This window comes from Canis lupus, chromosome 8 (assembly GCF_048164855.1).
Source record: "Canis lupus baileyi chromosome 8, mCanLup2.hap1, whole genome shotgun sequence".
Classification (NCBI taxonomy): domain Eukaryota; kingdom Metazoa; phylum Chordata; class Mammalia; order Carnivora; family Canidae; genus Canis; species Canis lupus.
Window position 1 is genome coordinate 14,667,600 of NC_132845.1, and position 13,951 is coordinate 14,681,550.

Here is a 13,951-nt window from a genome sequence, read left to right on the forward strand (position 1 = left end):
CTGGTTCCTTCTCGAACCAACCATCAGAGATACTAAGTAGTTGGGACACCTGGTGGCTCAGCGGTTGAGCGCCTGCCTTCGGCCCAGGGCATGATCCTGGAGTCCCAGGATGGAGTCCTACATCAGGCTCCCTTGCATGGAGCCTGCTTCTCCTTCTGCCTATGTCACTGCCTCTCTCTCTCTGTCTCTCATGAGTGAATAAATGAAATCTTAAAAAATAAACAAATAAATGATTAAAAAAAGATTTTAAGTAGAGATGAGCAGTTGAGGGGAGGGAGTTTTATATGCATGACGAATTTGCAGGTACAATGTTTTGTAAGGTAAGTGTACTTAACTGGCTTATCCAGTGCAAGAGGCAGTGGAACACAGAGGCTAAGAATATAGTGCCTAAGAGCACAGATAGCCTGGGTCAAATTTCAGCACCACCTCTCACTAGCTCCATCTGGACCATATCACTTAACTCTGAGCCATACTTTACTCTTCTATAAAATGAGGATAATAACATATTTTGCCTTATTGGTTTGTTCTTGTTGCTTTTTAAAATCATAAGTCACAGTACCCAACACATAATAAATCCTACATAGTTTCTTGCTATGACCTAATAGCACTGACCACATGAACATTTTCAGAGATGAAATTGCTGATTTTAAGTGTGAATCAAGGAGTTAAAAAATAGAAGCTCTAGTCTTTTGAAGAACATCACCAGTTTCAATCTCTGGATCAATGTCGAAGGTATCATTTCCAGGACAGATGTTTCCCTGCTTGTAGAAGTGCTGACAGATTGCCATAGCAGACTGTTCCGTCCCCTTGTTCTCATAAGCATGATTCCCAACCGAGGTATTGCGTAGAAGCAAGTACTTCAACGGAAAAGAGAAACAAAATGGGATGGGAACACCAGCCAGACAGAAATGAAGCCACGATTTTACTCACCCCTCCTGTGAAATGGGCAGGTTCCAACCTGCGTCCTAGGTGGAGACATTCACATTCACAGTGATACACAGAGCACAGGACATGATCATGGGCACCAGGACAGCAGCCAGCCAAGAGTACTTCCAAACTAGAGTTCTGGGCTTGGGTCTCATTTTTATGAGCGTGGGCAAGTCACAAGTTTTCTGAACCTCTGGTCTCTTGTCTACAAAATTAAAGGCTTACAGCACATCATCTCTGTGGATCTTTCCTTCTTTAAAGAACTATGTTTAGGAACTGATTTTTACGTTCAGTGTGAATACGAACTTTATCTCTGAACTATTTCTTGTAAGGTCAGGGTTCTGCTTTGCTGCTGTAATATAGGAAAGGGCAAGTATAGGAAGCTAACATGCAAAATAACTCCCCCCAAAAACCTGTTTCTTCTTTATCCTTGCAAGAACACAGTTTAGTCACTTCCACAGCAATATTCCCTTGTCCCAGGGAGTCCTCTAAATAAAATAAAATGTGATTTTACAAATGAGGATCTTATGGTACTTAGGAATAATCATCAACCTAAAACTCTGAATGGATTTCTGTAGAAAAAAAGTGTTTCATGGCTTACCATGAACAATGCTGTTTGGCACAATTAGTGATACAAAGATAAGCATCCATCTTTTGGAATTAACAATTTAATGGGATGGATACAGAGATAAATAATCCTATGAAACAATGCATGTGAAACATGCTAAATTAAATGAAATAAATCATTTATAATCTGAGCCTTATGGGATAGATGCTGAGCTAGGCCTCATCCAGCCCACCAAGAGCAGCATTTTATCACATCTGAGGCATGGTTCTCATTTAACGTAGCCTGCCCATGTGTTTGATGCAGCCTAGTGCTTTCCCAGGATACTTTTCCACTTGACTTCTGGGACACAGTATCAGTCTCCTCTGCTGAATCCTGCTCCCGCCAAACTCTACGTCTCAGAATGCCCTTGGATTTGATCCTCGACTTCTTCATCCACATTCTCTCCATAAGTGATCTCAATCAGTCCCGTGTTGAAACATTATCTGTATGCTGATGGCTTCCAAATTTACATCTCCTGACCTTTCCACTGAATTCCACTGGGTAGCACTCTGCCTGCAGGACACCTCTGGTGTCTAAGAGATATCTCAAACATAAATGTGTCAACAGAAAAACTAGCTCCTTCCATGAAAATGCCCTTTTTAATCAGTGACTCCATAAGCCTCTCCGCTTTGCAGGCTAAAGCTTAGGAATGATGATCCTTTAGCCTCTTTCTCTCATACTCCACTTCTGGTCCATCAGAAAATTGTGCATTACTTTCAAATTATACCCCAAATCTGCCTCTCATCACCTTCACTGCTCTCACCCTTGTCCACACCCCCTCATCTCTCACCCTGACAAGCTGAATCTCTTCAGTGGTCTTCCTGCCTGCCATCTGCCTTTCACCACAGTCTAGTCTCCATATGGAACTCATGAGACTGTTACAGAAATAAGTGAAATTAATGCATGTAATGCCCTTAGGACAGCGATACCCAAAACACAAAACTGTTCTATGCTCTGTTCATGCTACCCCTTCTCCCTGGAGGGCTCCTCCCTGAGATGGCTACAGCATACCTCCCCACACTCTGGTCTGCCCTGTCCACCTGTCATTTACCAGAGAGTCCTCTCCTGACCACCTCCATTCATTTACTCTGCCTGCTTTTTTTTTTTTAATATAGTATACTTATAACCAACTGACAAATAATATCCTTGTTTATTATCTTATATACTGCTTATCTCTCCCTATTAAAATATGATTTCCTCGACTTGTCTATTTGGTCACTAGTACCCATGCACCAAAAACAGTATCTGAGGGGTCTCTGGGTGGCTCAGGTGGCTGAGTATCTGATTCTTGATTTCAGCTCAGGTCATAATCTCTGGATTTGGGGATTGAACCCCATGTTGGGGCTCACCAGAGTCTGCTTGTCTCCTCCCTCTGCCCTCCCTCCGCTCACACAAACACACACACACTCTCTCAAATAAATAAATCTTTAAAAAACAAAACCCAATATCTGATACACAACAGATACTAAACATTTGGAGAATAAATACTAGCCTTTGCTAATGTATATTGAAGTCTCTCCCCTACTGAAAGCCCTCCCATGGCTTCCAGTCTCTTTCAGAATAAATTTCAAAGCTTCTTTCCAGGGCCTAAAAAGCCCTGAGAGACCAGACCTAGCCCAGCCATACTCACCTCCTTTGTTCTTCCTCAAGCATACCTATCATTTTCTGGCTTCGAGAACCTTTGCTGTTGCTACTCCTTCAGCCTGGTATATTCTTCCCCAGACTTCCACGCCTCAGAGAGGCCTTTTCTGACCACCTGAAGGCAATTGTTAATGCCCTTATGCTACTTAATTTTACTTCATAGCACTCATCAGTATCTGAAACCAAATGATTTTGATTGAACTTGTTAAAATCCATTTCCTGCATTAGAATGTAAATTCCACAGGACAAGGAACTTATCAAGGCCACTGTTCCAACCCCAGCAGTTAAAACAGTAGGAGGCATAGAATAGGTATTCAAATGTTTGTCAAATTTATGATAAGGTAAAAATTATTATAATGCAATAGTTGCTCCTCATTATTAGAACTGACCAATTCACAGTGACATGATAAACTCCTAGGACAGGATATATAATTACAGCACTAAGCTCTCTGTTAGCACTGGGACTGGGGGAAGGGGCCAGAAATCTATGGTAATAAAAGGAAGCTGCATAAGTTGTTAAGCAGCATTATGTCCTACATGTAGGGGGTGAGTAGTATAACAGTGGAGATACTCGGTTTTGAGGGTTTTATTCTCTATTCAAGGAAATAAGTGTATTAAGCCTTGCTAAAGCTACTCAGAGACAAATTGGTAGATTTATATTGGGGGTGGGAAGGTAAACAGTCCATTAAATGAAAAAGAAGGTAAAAGATCTTGAATGTGGTAAGGTCCCAAGTAGAACAGTGTGCCTGCAATGGTGCGTGATGAGAAGTAAAGCTGGAAAGACAGGCAGGGGTCATGAAGTAGAGTCATACGAGTATGAGGTCCCTAGCCCTTCTGAGTGCCCACTATTTTTGAAGCAATCCTCACAGGAATTGTATTGTAAAGATACAAACCTCCTGACCACAGAAATTGTATGTCTTAAACTTTCTAAGATCTTGAAACATAAAAGATCTAAGGTGCAAGGGGACTGCAGGTAACTTGCTAACATTTTTTGGCTATGACCAAACTTCCTTGCTGACCTAATAAGACTCTTTATGGAGGTCTGTGTAAGAGCTAGATGGTCAGGGGCAAGTGCAGGACTGTGTCCAACTACAGGGCAGCCCTGGAGCTTGAGTCACAGGACTCTGGGACAGGAATGTGGAACTATGGCTGGAAGGCAGGTGACCTGTGGGACTGATCAATGGGGCCCCCAAGTGGCTGTGGCCTCCAGGGGCTTTAATCAGGCTGCGTGTCTGTCCTCACTTGCCTCTGCAGCTCTGCCTTGACAGAGAAATTTTTCACACAGATCCATTGTTCTGTTTAGTAACTTACACAGTTTACTTCTATTACTGTAGATTTCTGGCCAGTTTACACAATCCTAGTGTTAACAGAAAGCCTTGGTGCCACAAACAGATATGTCATTCTAGCAATTTACTATCTCACAGTGCAGATTATCTCTAGATAATGAAGAACTGTAATTACACTATAATTTTTATTTGGGGGGGGGCAGTGAATCAATATTACAATAAAATCATTGTCATGTCTGACACAAAGCCCTTATTTTTTAAATGAATTTTCAGGTCTTAGTTGCTATATGTGCTCTGCAAAGTTAATATTCTCATTATTTGTTAAGGGCCCCTGAAAGTATAAACTCCCAAGACTTAATGGCTACTAACAACCAAGGCCATGGTTAATAATTTTAAATCTTTGAGGCATTCATGCCAACCCCTAGCTCTGATTTTTTTAATTAAGTCTTTAAAGTTTCTGTCTCTCTGTTAATAAACAAAAGCTTTTCTCAATTTCTAGGTTCACAGTTTGATGGTGATATTTTTTAAAAATTATTTTACAATGGTTTTATGCATATCATTTATACATATCACCACAGAAACGTTCACCCTTCTACGATAGAATGTCAGTTTCTATTGTGTACATGGCTAACAATTTCCCTGTCTGTTCTTTCTCCCAAGTAAGAATGCACATACTTGATTTACCTGGTTCACTGCAAAGATGATCTGATCATATACATCACGTTGTGTGTACACTGCATATGTGTCATCCATTCGGTCCATATATCCTTTTAAGAAGAGGTGTTTGAATGCTATAGTGTTTTCTTCCTTGAAAGCTACAACCATCTGGTTACTTAGCCCAAAAAAGACCAGCTTAAAAGAAAAAAGGAAAAGGGAGCGACAAAAACAAGAAAATAAAAGGTCAATTTATTTATTCAAGAGTCAATGTCTAATTAATCCTGAATATTCAACAGAAATTAAACTTTTGGTAGCTGTAAATTAATTTAGCCTTGAGGATAAGGTAGGCTTTTAGTTTTCAAATGAAAGAAAAAGTGGTTTTGCACATTTTCACGTACGATCTTACTTAATGCTGCTGTCCCCATCAAAAGCTTTAGCTCAGAGACGTCCTCCTTTAGAAGTTTATTTTTTTTAAAGATTGTATTTATTTATTCATGAGAGACACATAGAGAGAGAGGGAGAGACACAGGCAGAGGGAGAAGCAGGCCCCATGCAGGGAGCCTGATGTGGGACTTGATCCCTGGACTCCAGGATCACACCCTGGACCGAAGGCAGGCGCCAAACCACTGAGCCACCCAGGGATCCCCTCCTTTAGGAGTTTAGAGAAGCAAGGTCACTGTACCTAAAGAAATGGAAAGGTTTCCTTAAGAAAGAAACAATGAGAGGGCACTGGAATGATGGTATGAGCACTGGGTGTTATATGTTGGCAAATTAAATTTAAATAAAATATGTTTTTAAAAAACCATATTGGGAGATCACAGGTATGATATCAATAAAAAAGAAAGAAAGAAAGAAAGAAAGAAAGAAAGAAAGAAAGAAAGAAAGAAAGAAAGAAAGAGAAAGAAAGAAAGAAAACCCCTGAAGTACGTGCATAACTCAGGTGGGGACATTTAAGGAGCACAGGAAAGAGGCTAAAAAGGTAGAGTGGAACTTCGCACTTGAGGGGGATGGGTACTGAGGATCCCAGGACAATCCAACTGAAGGAACAGCAAGAAAAAAAAGTCAGCAGAAAAGCTGGAGGCAGATGGTGCAGAGTTCTTCTACAGCAAGTAGAGGATTTTTTAAAAATATTTTATTTATTTATTCATGAGAGACACTTAGAGAAAGGCAGAGACATAGGCAGAGGGAGAAGCAAGCGCTTTGCAAGGAGCCTGATGCAGGACTTGATCCCAGGACACTGGGATAATGACCTGAGCCAAAGGCAGATGCTCAACCACTGAGTCACCCAGGTGCCCCAAGTAGAAGATTTTTTTAAATGAATTGTGCAGGACACCAAGAAGGTTTTGAAGCAGGTGTACAAGCAATATAAGAAATGTCTGGGATCCCTGGGTGGCGCAGCGGTTTGGCGCCTGCCTTTGGCCCAGGGCGTGATCCTGGAGACCCGGGATCGAATCCCACATCGGGCTCCCAGTGCATGGAGCCTGCTTCTCCTTCTGCCTGTGTCTCTGCCTCTCTGTCTCTCTCTGTGTGACTATCATGAATAAATAAATAAAATCTTTAAAAAAAAAAAAAAGAAATGTCTTAAATAAATCTAAGTCCTCTTATCAAATCACTATAGTTAATTGTCAGTTACCAAAACTGTGACAATAAGACCAAAAATAAAAACATTCTTTCAACTGATCTCTAAATTAAAGGATATTAACATAATATATCCTTACTATCTGGGATTGACCCCAGAGTTTTACATGAAACTCGGTTATTCATGTACAAAAAAGTTGTTTAACTGCTACACTGTCATATTAACATCAGCGCTTTCCATCACACCTGAAACTTTACTCCAAGTTTCTCTTTCACCTTCTCTTTCCTTCGAAATCATCTCAATCTCTTGCTCTCTTGCTCCCTCCTTCTCTCTCCCACACACTCTTGCTCTCACTTTCTTTTTGACACACACACACACACACACACACACACTGTAAGTTTAGAACATACACTCTGACTTGGATCCCAGAGTGAGGCAGGGTGTATTTTATACGGAAAAGGGAAACAACACTGAGCACCTATGTGCCATACCAGGAATTTCCTTCATACTAATCCCATTTTATAGATAGGCACATAAACGCCCAGAGAAATTAAATAATTTTTTCAAGTCACATCACTACCAAGTGTATAGTCAAAATCTGAACCCAAGTCTAACAGACTGAATCCAAGTTCTAGCCACACTATCATGCTACACAAAGTTGTCTAGAGTCTGACTGGAGCAAAATAGAGCACAAAAATCTCTTCTCTTTTCACCTCTCCTTGTGATGTATATGCCCTGCACCCCACACATGTCAGTGCTCCCCATCTAACTGGACTTCTATCTCTGAAGAGCCTCTTTAAGCCAAGTATCCTATATAAATCCCAGTAAGATGATGGCCAAGGATTTTACATCTAATGAAGCTGATGACAAAAAGCCTCCAGAAAATTCCCAAAGACCAATTATCGATGAATTCCCCCCCACATGCCGGCACTGAGCTGGGTCCCAAGGATGCAGTGCAGAAGCAATGGTCCCTGACCTCAAGGGATACCCATGGCAGAGAGAAAACCCCTGTAACCCAGAGACTGTGCCAGGCTGTGGGGAAAGGGAACATTTAGGAGGGTGCCCATCATTGCAGACATCTTTCTTTTTGCTCCTGCAGACACAAAATCTCCAAATGAACAGGAAGTCTACCTTCTTCCCTCTGAGAAGAGGGTACCTGTCACCAAGTGACACTTCTTTGCTCAGTTACAAAGTCTTTATGTAGTATTTGTTTGGCTGTTCTAATACAGATTAAAGAAACACCACAATTAAGAAACATCACCCGGGGCACCTGGGTGGCTCACTTGGGTGAGAGACAGACTCTTGGTTTCAGCTCAAGTCATGATCTCAGGGTTGTGGGATCAAGCCCTCTGTTGGGCTCCATGCTTGGTGTTGAGTCTGCTTGAGATTCCCTCTCTCTCTCTCTCTCTCTCTCTCTGTCCCCTCCCCCCCCCAATAAATCTTTTTAAAGAAAGAAAGAAAAGAAAAACCCTCAGAGAGCATACGACTCTTGATCTCGGGGTTGTAAATTCAAGTCCCATGTTGGGTGTAGAGATCACTTAAAAATAATATCTTTAAAAAAAGAAAAACCCTCAGTTCCTTTTAAGAATGTACCTAAATGCACTAACAGCCTTAATATCTTAAACCATTGGTCACTTTTCCTCCTGACCACTCTAGGAAACAGAGGATGGTTAGATAAATTTAGGAGTAATTAAGAACACAGGTCTTAGAATAAAATCTGAATTGAATCCCAGCTCCATTCTTCTTTATTTTACCTCATTAAGCCTCAGTATTCTCATCTGTAAAATGGGATAATTACTCTCACCAGTAGGAAAATATATCTTCACAAGAGTAAATCACAATCAGTATTGATAAAGAAAAAATGTCAAGGAAATGAGATTCAAACTCTCCTAAAATGAAGTCTCATAACATTTCACTACCTATGCCACTCCTTTATAGTTAACTCCACATTTTCCCACTATAGGGCTATGAGAATCCAAGCACTCGCATCAACAGAAACCTTTAAAGTTTCTGAAGAGAGAGAAATTTCCGGGAAACTAGGAAGGAAAAGAATCCTCTGGTTGGGCAACCACTAGTTTTCATGGCTGATTTAGAAACCTTCAGCTTCTTTATTAAAAAGCAAATGTTAAAATTTTCTTTTCCTAAAAACTGATTCTATTATGCAACTAAAATAGTTAAGGAAAGATAAGAAGGGGAAAAAAGGGGAAAACCTCAGTCTTCTTTCACAAACACTGCAGAGAGAGGGGTTTAAGATTGTGTGTTTCCTTATTTATTGATCTCCATTATACATACAGTTCAGAGTTAGAAAAAACAACTGTCCTTACTCCTCTGTTACTAAAAGAGGTCTTCGCTAAACTGGCGATTTGAGATGCTTACCTGGATAGTCACCATTGCAATTTTTAGAATTTGTATGGCAAGCTTCCATGGTTTTCTACCTCGAGCCCAGAACTTTTCACAAGGATTCATGAAAAAAAATTTGAGTTTTCGCCTCATCTGGTCTTCTAACAGAAGCTCCTCAGAGGGCGATGTGTGCTGGCTAAAAGTGCAACGATTTTCCTCTTCATGAGAGCTGCAGCTACTTATAACAACCGTAGGATTTGCCATCTCTAGGGGGAGAAAAAAAAGATTGTTTACATTCTGTAACTAAAGGCACTAATCTTTATTCTTTGCTATAGTAGGATAGTTGAAGAAGCCCAAACAAAAGATCTGGTTTCAAATACACCATTGTTCTAAATTGCACTTTAGATGTTTATAGAATCGACTAGAGTGTAACATGTCCTGTTTCTTTTTGTTTCAGTTACTAAGTAAATTTTCGCTCAGTTGACAGTTATTGAATTCATGGGCTGCTTCTACTGGTAGAGGAATATCTGGACATTTAGATAGCAGGTATACACCCTGTGCCTCCTTCAGTAACAGATACAGTTAGAGCAGGGTGACCTGAAAGCTTATGGAAGAGTTTTAGAAGGTAGGTAGCCTCCGAAATTATAGGCAAAATTTTGTGTATATGAAGATATGGCCATTTTTCCTGCAGCGATAAAGTTTCATCAGATTATCAAAATAAGTTTAAAACCGCTGAGTTAGGGGCGCCTGGGTGGTTCAGTCGGTTAAGCACCTGCCTTCAGCTCAGGGCATTATCCCAGGGTCCTAGGATCCAGTGCCCGCCCCCCCTTGGGCTCCCTGATCAGTGAGGAGTCTGTGTTCCCTCTGCCCCTCCCCCTGCTTATGCTCTCCAATAAAGTCTTAAAAAAAAAAACACTGAGTTAAAGGTAGCAAGGTGTGGTGTAGGGAACTAAGGCCATGTTTAGTATGTAATCCTGGTTCTAGGGCTTGACACTTCTGTGACCCTAGGCAAGTCACTCGGCCTCTCTGAGCCTCAGCTTTTTCTTCTGCAAAAGGGTAATAACAATACCTATCCTCATATGATTCTTATTAAATAAAAATGCAAATAAAGCCCTTGCACAGAGTTCAACACTGAGCACGCAGCCTCACTCCCCCTATAGCCTTAACAGCCAAGTCAGCTTCCTAAACAGGAAACAAGATTCCTAAGGGGCAGTGGAGGCTCAGGAAACTTAACTGCTCCCCAAAGGGGAATGCAGAAGCTCAATTTAAGTCCAAATCCCAATCACTCGTATTTGATTTTTATTGAAGGCCTAATATTATGTAGTACATTTTGCTTTTCAAAGTACCTCCTATCCACTATTTCTTTTGTCTCTTTGAAGATAGGGCTATTTTTATTGCCTTTGTAGTCCAAAATGACAAAGATGTCACTCCAGAAGTGGGGACCTACCTTGGATTTTCATTCAGATTACTTAATATTATGGAAACCTGTTCAAAATAGAATACCCCAAACCACCCGGGAGAGTCGAGATCTTCCACACAGAACAGAAAGGCCTGCTCCATGAGAGATTTTTACAGTGACTTCTACTCAGAAATCAAGGTGGGGGTTGGAGGGAGTCAAACTATAGTAATAGAGCATCTAACAAGTCTCTGTTTAGGTATCACACTGCTTTCCAAACACAGAATCCCACTTTTGGTTCTGATTCAACCATTCTTAGCAAACCCGACATCTCCAAATAATAGATAAAAGTTATTAGCCATCAAAACTAGCTATGGGGCAAGTCTTTACAATCTTAATTAGTGAAAAGATTAACAAGGGCAGTGCTGAGTCAGCCAAGCATAAAACAGTTCACACCGGCATAAAAAATAGCATCTGCCGTATCTTCAAAATGAATAAATTACGATAGAACTCCTTCAAGTACGGTTCTTACGTCTTAAAGTGCAAAGTATGAGGCAAAGACGTAAGGGAGGGAAAAAAAGCTATCAATTCCTTAGGCTTTCCATTCAAGAACATTTTATTTCCTTCTTCAAAAGGCAGCATTTAAAGATTTAAACGGGATTTTAAAACCGTAAATCAAAACTTGCACATGAATACCATCAGCAGTAGCGAGGCTGGTAATAATAAAGCCTGTTGGGAAATTAAGGATTGGAGGACCCAGAAGCTCTTTCTCTTTTGATACAAGGAAAAAGTAAGGTGGAAACAAACAAGGCACAACGTGTAACAGTAACCCCAGGAGCAGAGAGGGCGCGATCCAGCACGGGGCGTCAGGTTGCCCCAGAGGCCGGCGTTTCGTTCACAAGGTCGCGCCACTACACTTGCTGCAAACGTAGCTTGGCCGAGGCACAGAGGAGACGCCTCGGGGCGCGCACCTTACAAAACTGCCAAGTGGGGGCGCCCGGGGGGCTCAGCGGTCGAGCACCTGCCTTCGGCCCAGGGCGTGACCCCGGGTCCCGGGATCGGGTCCCGCGTCGGGCTCCCAGCACGGAGCCCGCTTCTCCCTCCGCCTGTGGCTCCGCCGCTCTCTGTGTCTCTCGTGAATAAATAAAATCCTTTTTAAAAAACCCTGCAAAGGGTCAGGCCGCGCGCCGCGGAAGGAGCGCCGACCCCCCCCCCCCGCCCCGCAAGGGGCCCCGCGGGGGGAGGAAGCCGGGGAAGGTGCGTGAAGAGAAAGACCTCACAGGGACCGAGTGAGTGAAGTTCTCCAGAAGCGCTCTCTCACTTCACCAGACACCAAAGTCTTTTCTTTCCTTCCCTCCCTCCTTTCTTCCTCTTCTTAAGATTTGTTTGTTGAGAGACGGAGCCCGCAGATGCGGGGGGGACGCGGACCGTCCGGCTGGGCGGGGAGCCCCCGGGACTCGATCCCGCGCCGCGGGGAGCCGGCCTCCCGCGAGGGCGGACGCTTAAGCGCCTGGGCCCCAGGAGCCCCTTCCCGTCTGCCTTGCACCAGCTCCCACGCCGACCCCCCGATCCCCGAGGCGCGGGTCTGCCCGCGGGGGGGTGCGCGGTCCGCCTCCGCCCGCCCAGGCCCCGGCTGCGGCCCCGTTTCCTCCCCCCGCCCCCCGGGGGCCCCTGGAGCCTAGAGGCTGGCTGCGCAGGGACGCGCTCGGCCCCCGGGTCTTCCCCCGCGCCGGGGGGCCGCGGGCCGCTTCTTGCGCTCGCCCCCCCCTCCCCGGACTCAGGCTTCGCGGGGGCCTCGCGCCGGGCGGGGGGGGCCGCTGAGCCTCCGGGCCGCGCCGCCGGGGCGCCCCCCGCCCGGACCCCCGCCGCGCCCCCCGCCGCCCGAGCGTCCACCCGCCCCGCCCGGACCCCCGGACCCCCGCCGCCCCAGCGCACACCCGCCCTGACCCCCCCCGCCCCCGCCCCCGCCCCCGCCGCGCCCCCGCCGCCCGAGCGTCCATCCGCCCCGCCCGGACCCGCACCCCCCGGGCCCCAGCCCGGCCCCCGCCGCCCGAGGGCCCCGACCTTGCGCCGACGGCTGGGCGGGCGCGGAGCCCACGCGCTGCAGCTCGCACCCCGCCGGCCCCCGGGGCCCCTCCATGGCGCCGACGCCCGGGGCCCCGACCCTCCCGCTGCGCGTGGCCGACGGCTCGCCTCATCGCCGTCCCCCCGCACCCGCGGGCGCCGTTCCCTCGACACCTGATGCCGCGGGCGGCGCCGGGCTCGACTCCCTGCGGCGGGCGCGGGTCCTCTCGGCCGCAGGGGGCGCGGCAGCCCGGCCGCTCCCGGAGCCCCGGACCGGCTCAGCCCCGTCGCGCGCGGGTCCCGCGGCCGCCAGCTGCCGCCGGTGACATCCTCCCCGCTCGGCCCCGCGGCTCGGGAGCCGCTCCGCTTCGCGCCCACTCCCTTCCCCGCCCTTCCTGGGTGGGCCCCCGGCGCCGCGCGCGTCCCTGAGCCCCGTCACGCCCCTCCCTGCTCCCACAAACAGGCCGCACAGCCCGGCTCGGGTTTCGCGGCGCTCGGGGTGCAGGTGCGGGGGGTGCAGGTGCGGGGGTGCAGGCGGCCCGGCCGCGGGGGTGCAGGTGCGGGGGTGCAGGTGCGGGGATGCAGGTGCGGGGGGTGCAGGTGCGGGGGTGCTGGTGCGGGGGGTGCAGGTGCGGGGGTGTGGGCGGCCCGGCCGCGGGGGCCTGCGCGCAGTCCATTCCTTGGCCCGCGTCGGGGGAATCACCCAGTGCAAGACTCTTCAAACCGGAGCCTCATACGTGCTCTAGGCCTTGGGCTTTGCAGGACTGCGTGCAGACTGTTCTCTGGAAGCCTCTAGGCCGCGCGCTGGGACAGGAAGCCCTGGGAAGCTCTCAGAAGGAATGTGGCCGGACAGACTTGAGGTCGTGACAAGGACTGTCTGCGTGGCCAAACATTAGCTAGGCTGCTAACAGCCCTCCTGGCTTATTTCTGTATTTGCTTCTCAAATCCAGTTGTAGCAAGAGCCCTGCTAAGTCAGACTAACCAAAACGCGCCCCCCCCCCCTCGCACACACACATCCTCAATATCCGATGGCCCTCAACGAGTGACTAGGTCGTTTCCCCGCCCCCAGGTGAAGTCAGATCCGCCTGGGCTGTTTTCAGCAAGAATCCTGCTAGGTGGGTTTAGCCAAAACGACCTTGTTGCTTTCTCCTGGTAGTGATTTCCCATTCACTGCCCCCCCCCCCCCATCAGATTCCACTTGCCCACGTGGTAGTAGGAGTTGCGCCTCGTCTCCCCCCCCATCATAAAGTCCTATTGCAGTGGTCCCTAGAACTCTCTGGACGGCCCTAAATAAAGCCCGCCTTACCATCCTTACCAAGTGTCATCCATTCTTTTTTTCCTTAAGAGTACATCTCCCACTATGACCTTTTTCTTCATGAATTCTTTTTAAAAATTAAACCTGAGCTTACTGCTTGTCAGAAATAGATCAAAACTTTGATTAATTTTAATTACAG

At 46.4% G+C, this 13,951-nt stretch overlaps 1 protein-coding gene across 12 annotated transcripts in view; it reads right to left on the reverse strand.

Moving 5' to 3' along the window:
* The window catches only part of MCOLN3 (mucolipin TRP cation channel 3), a 44,814-nt gene that overhangs the window by 16,192 nt on the left and 14,671 nt on the right, over positions 1–13,951 (reverse strand). For 6 of the 12 annotated variants that reach the window (XM_072834322.1, XM_072834315.1, XM_072834310.1 and 3 more), the window contains 3 exons: positions 9,074–9,303; positions 5,137–5,313; positions 704–857 (listed from right to left, as the gene is read on the reverse strand). In XM_072834322.1, coding sequence (XP_072690423.1) covers positions 704–857; positions 5,137–5,313; positions 9,074–9,303 — 561 coding nt within the window. Of the gene's footprint in view, positions 1–703; positions 858–5,136; positions 5,314–9,073; positions 9,304–11,404; positions 11,937–12,497; positions 12,608–12,671; positions 12,821–13,200; positions 13,474–13,951 lie in introns of those variants that run through there. The other 6 variants (XM_072834321.1, XM_072834319.1, XM_072834317.1 and 3 more) reach the window with 6 other exon arrangements.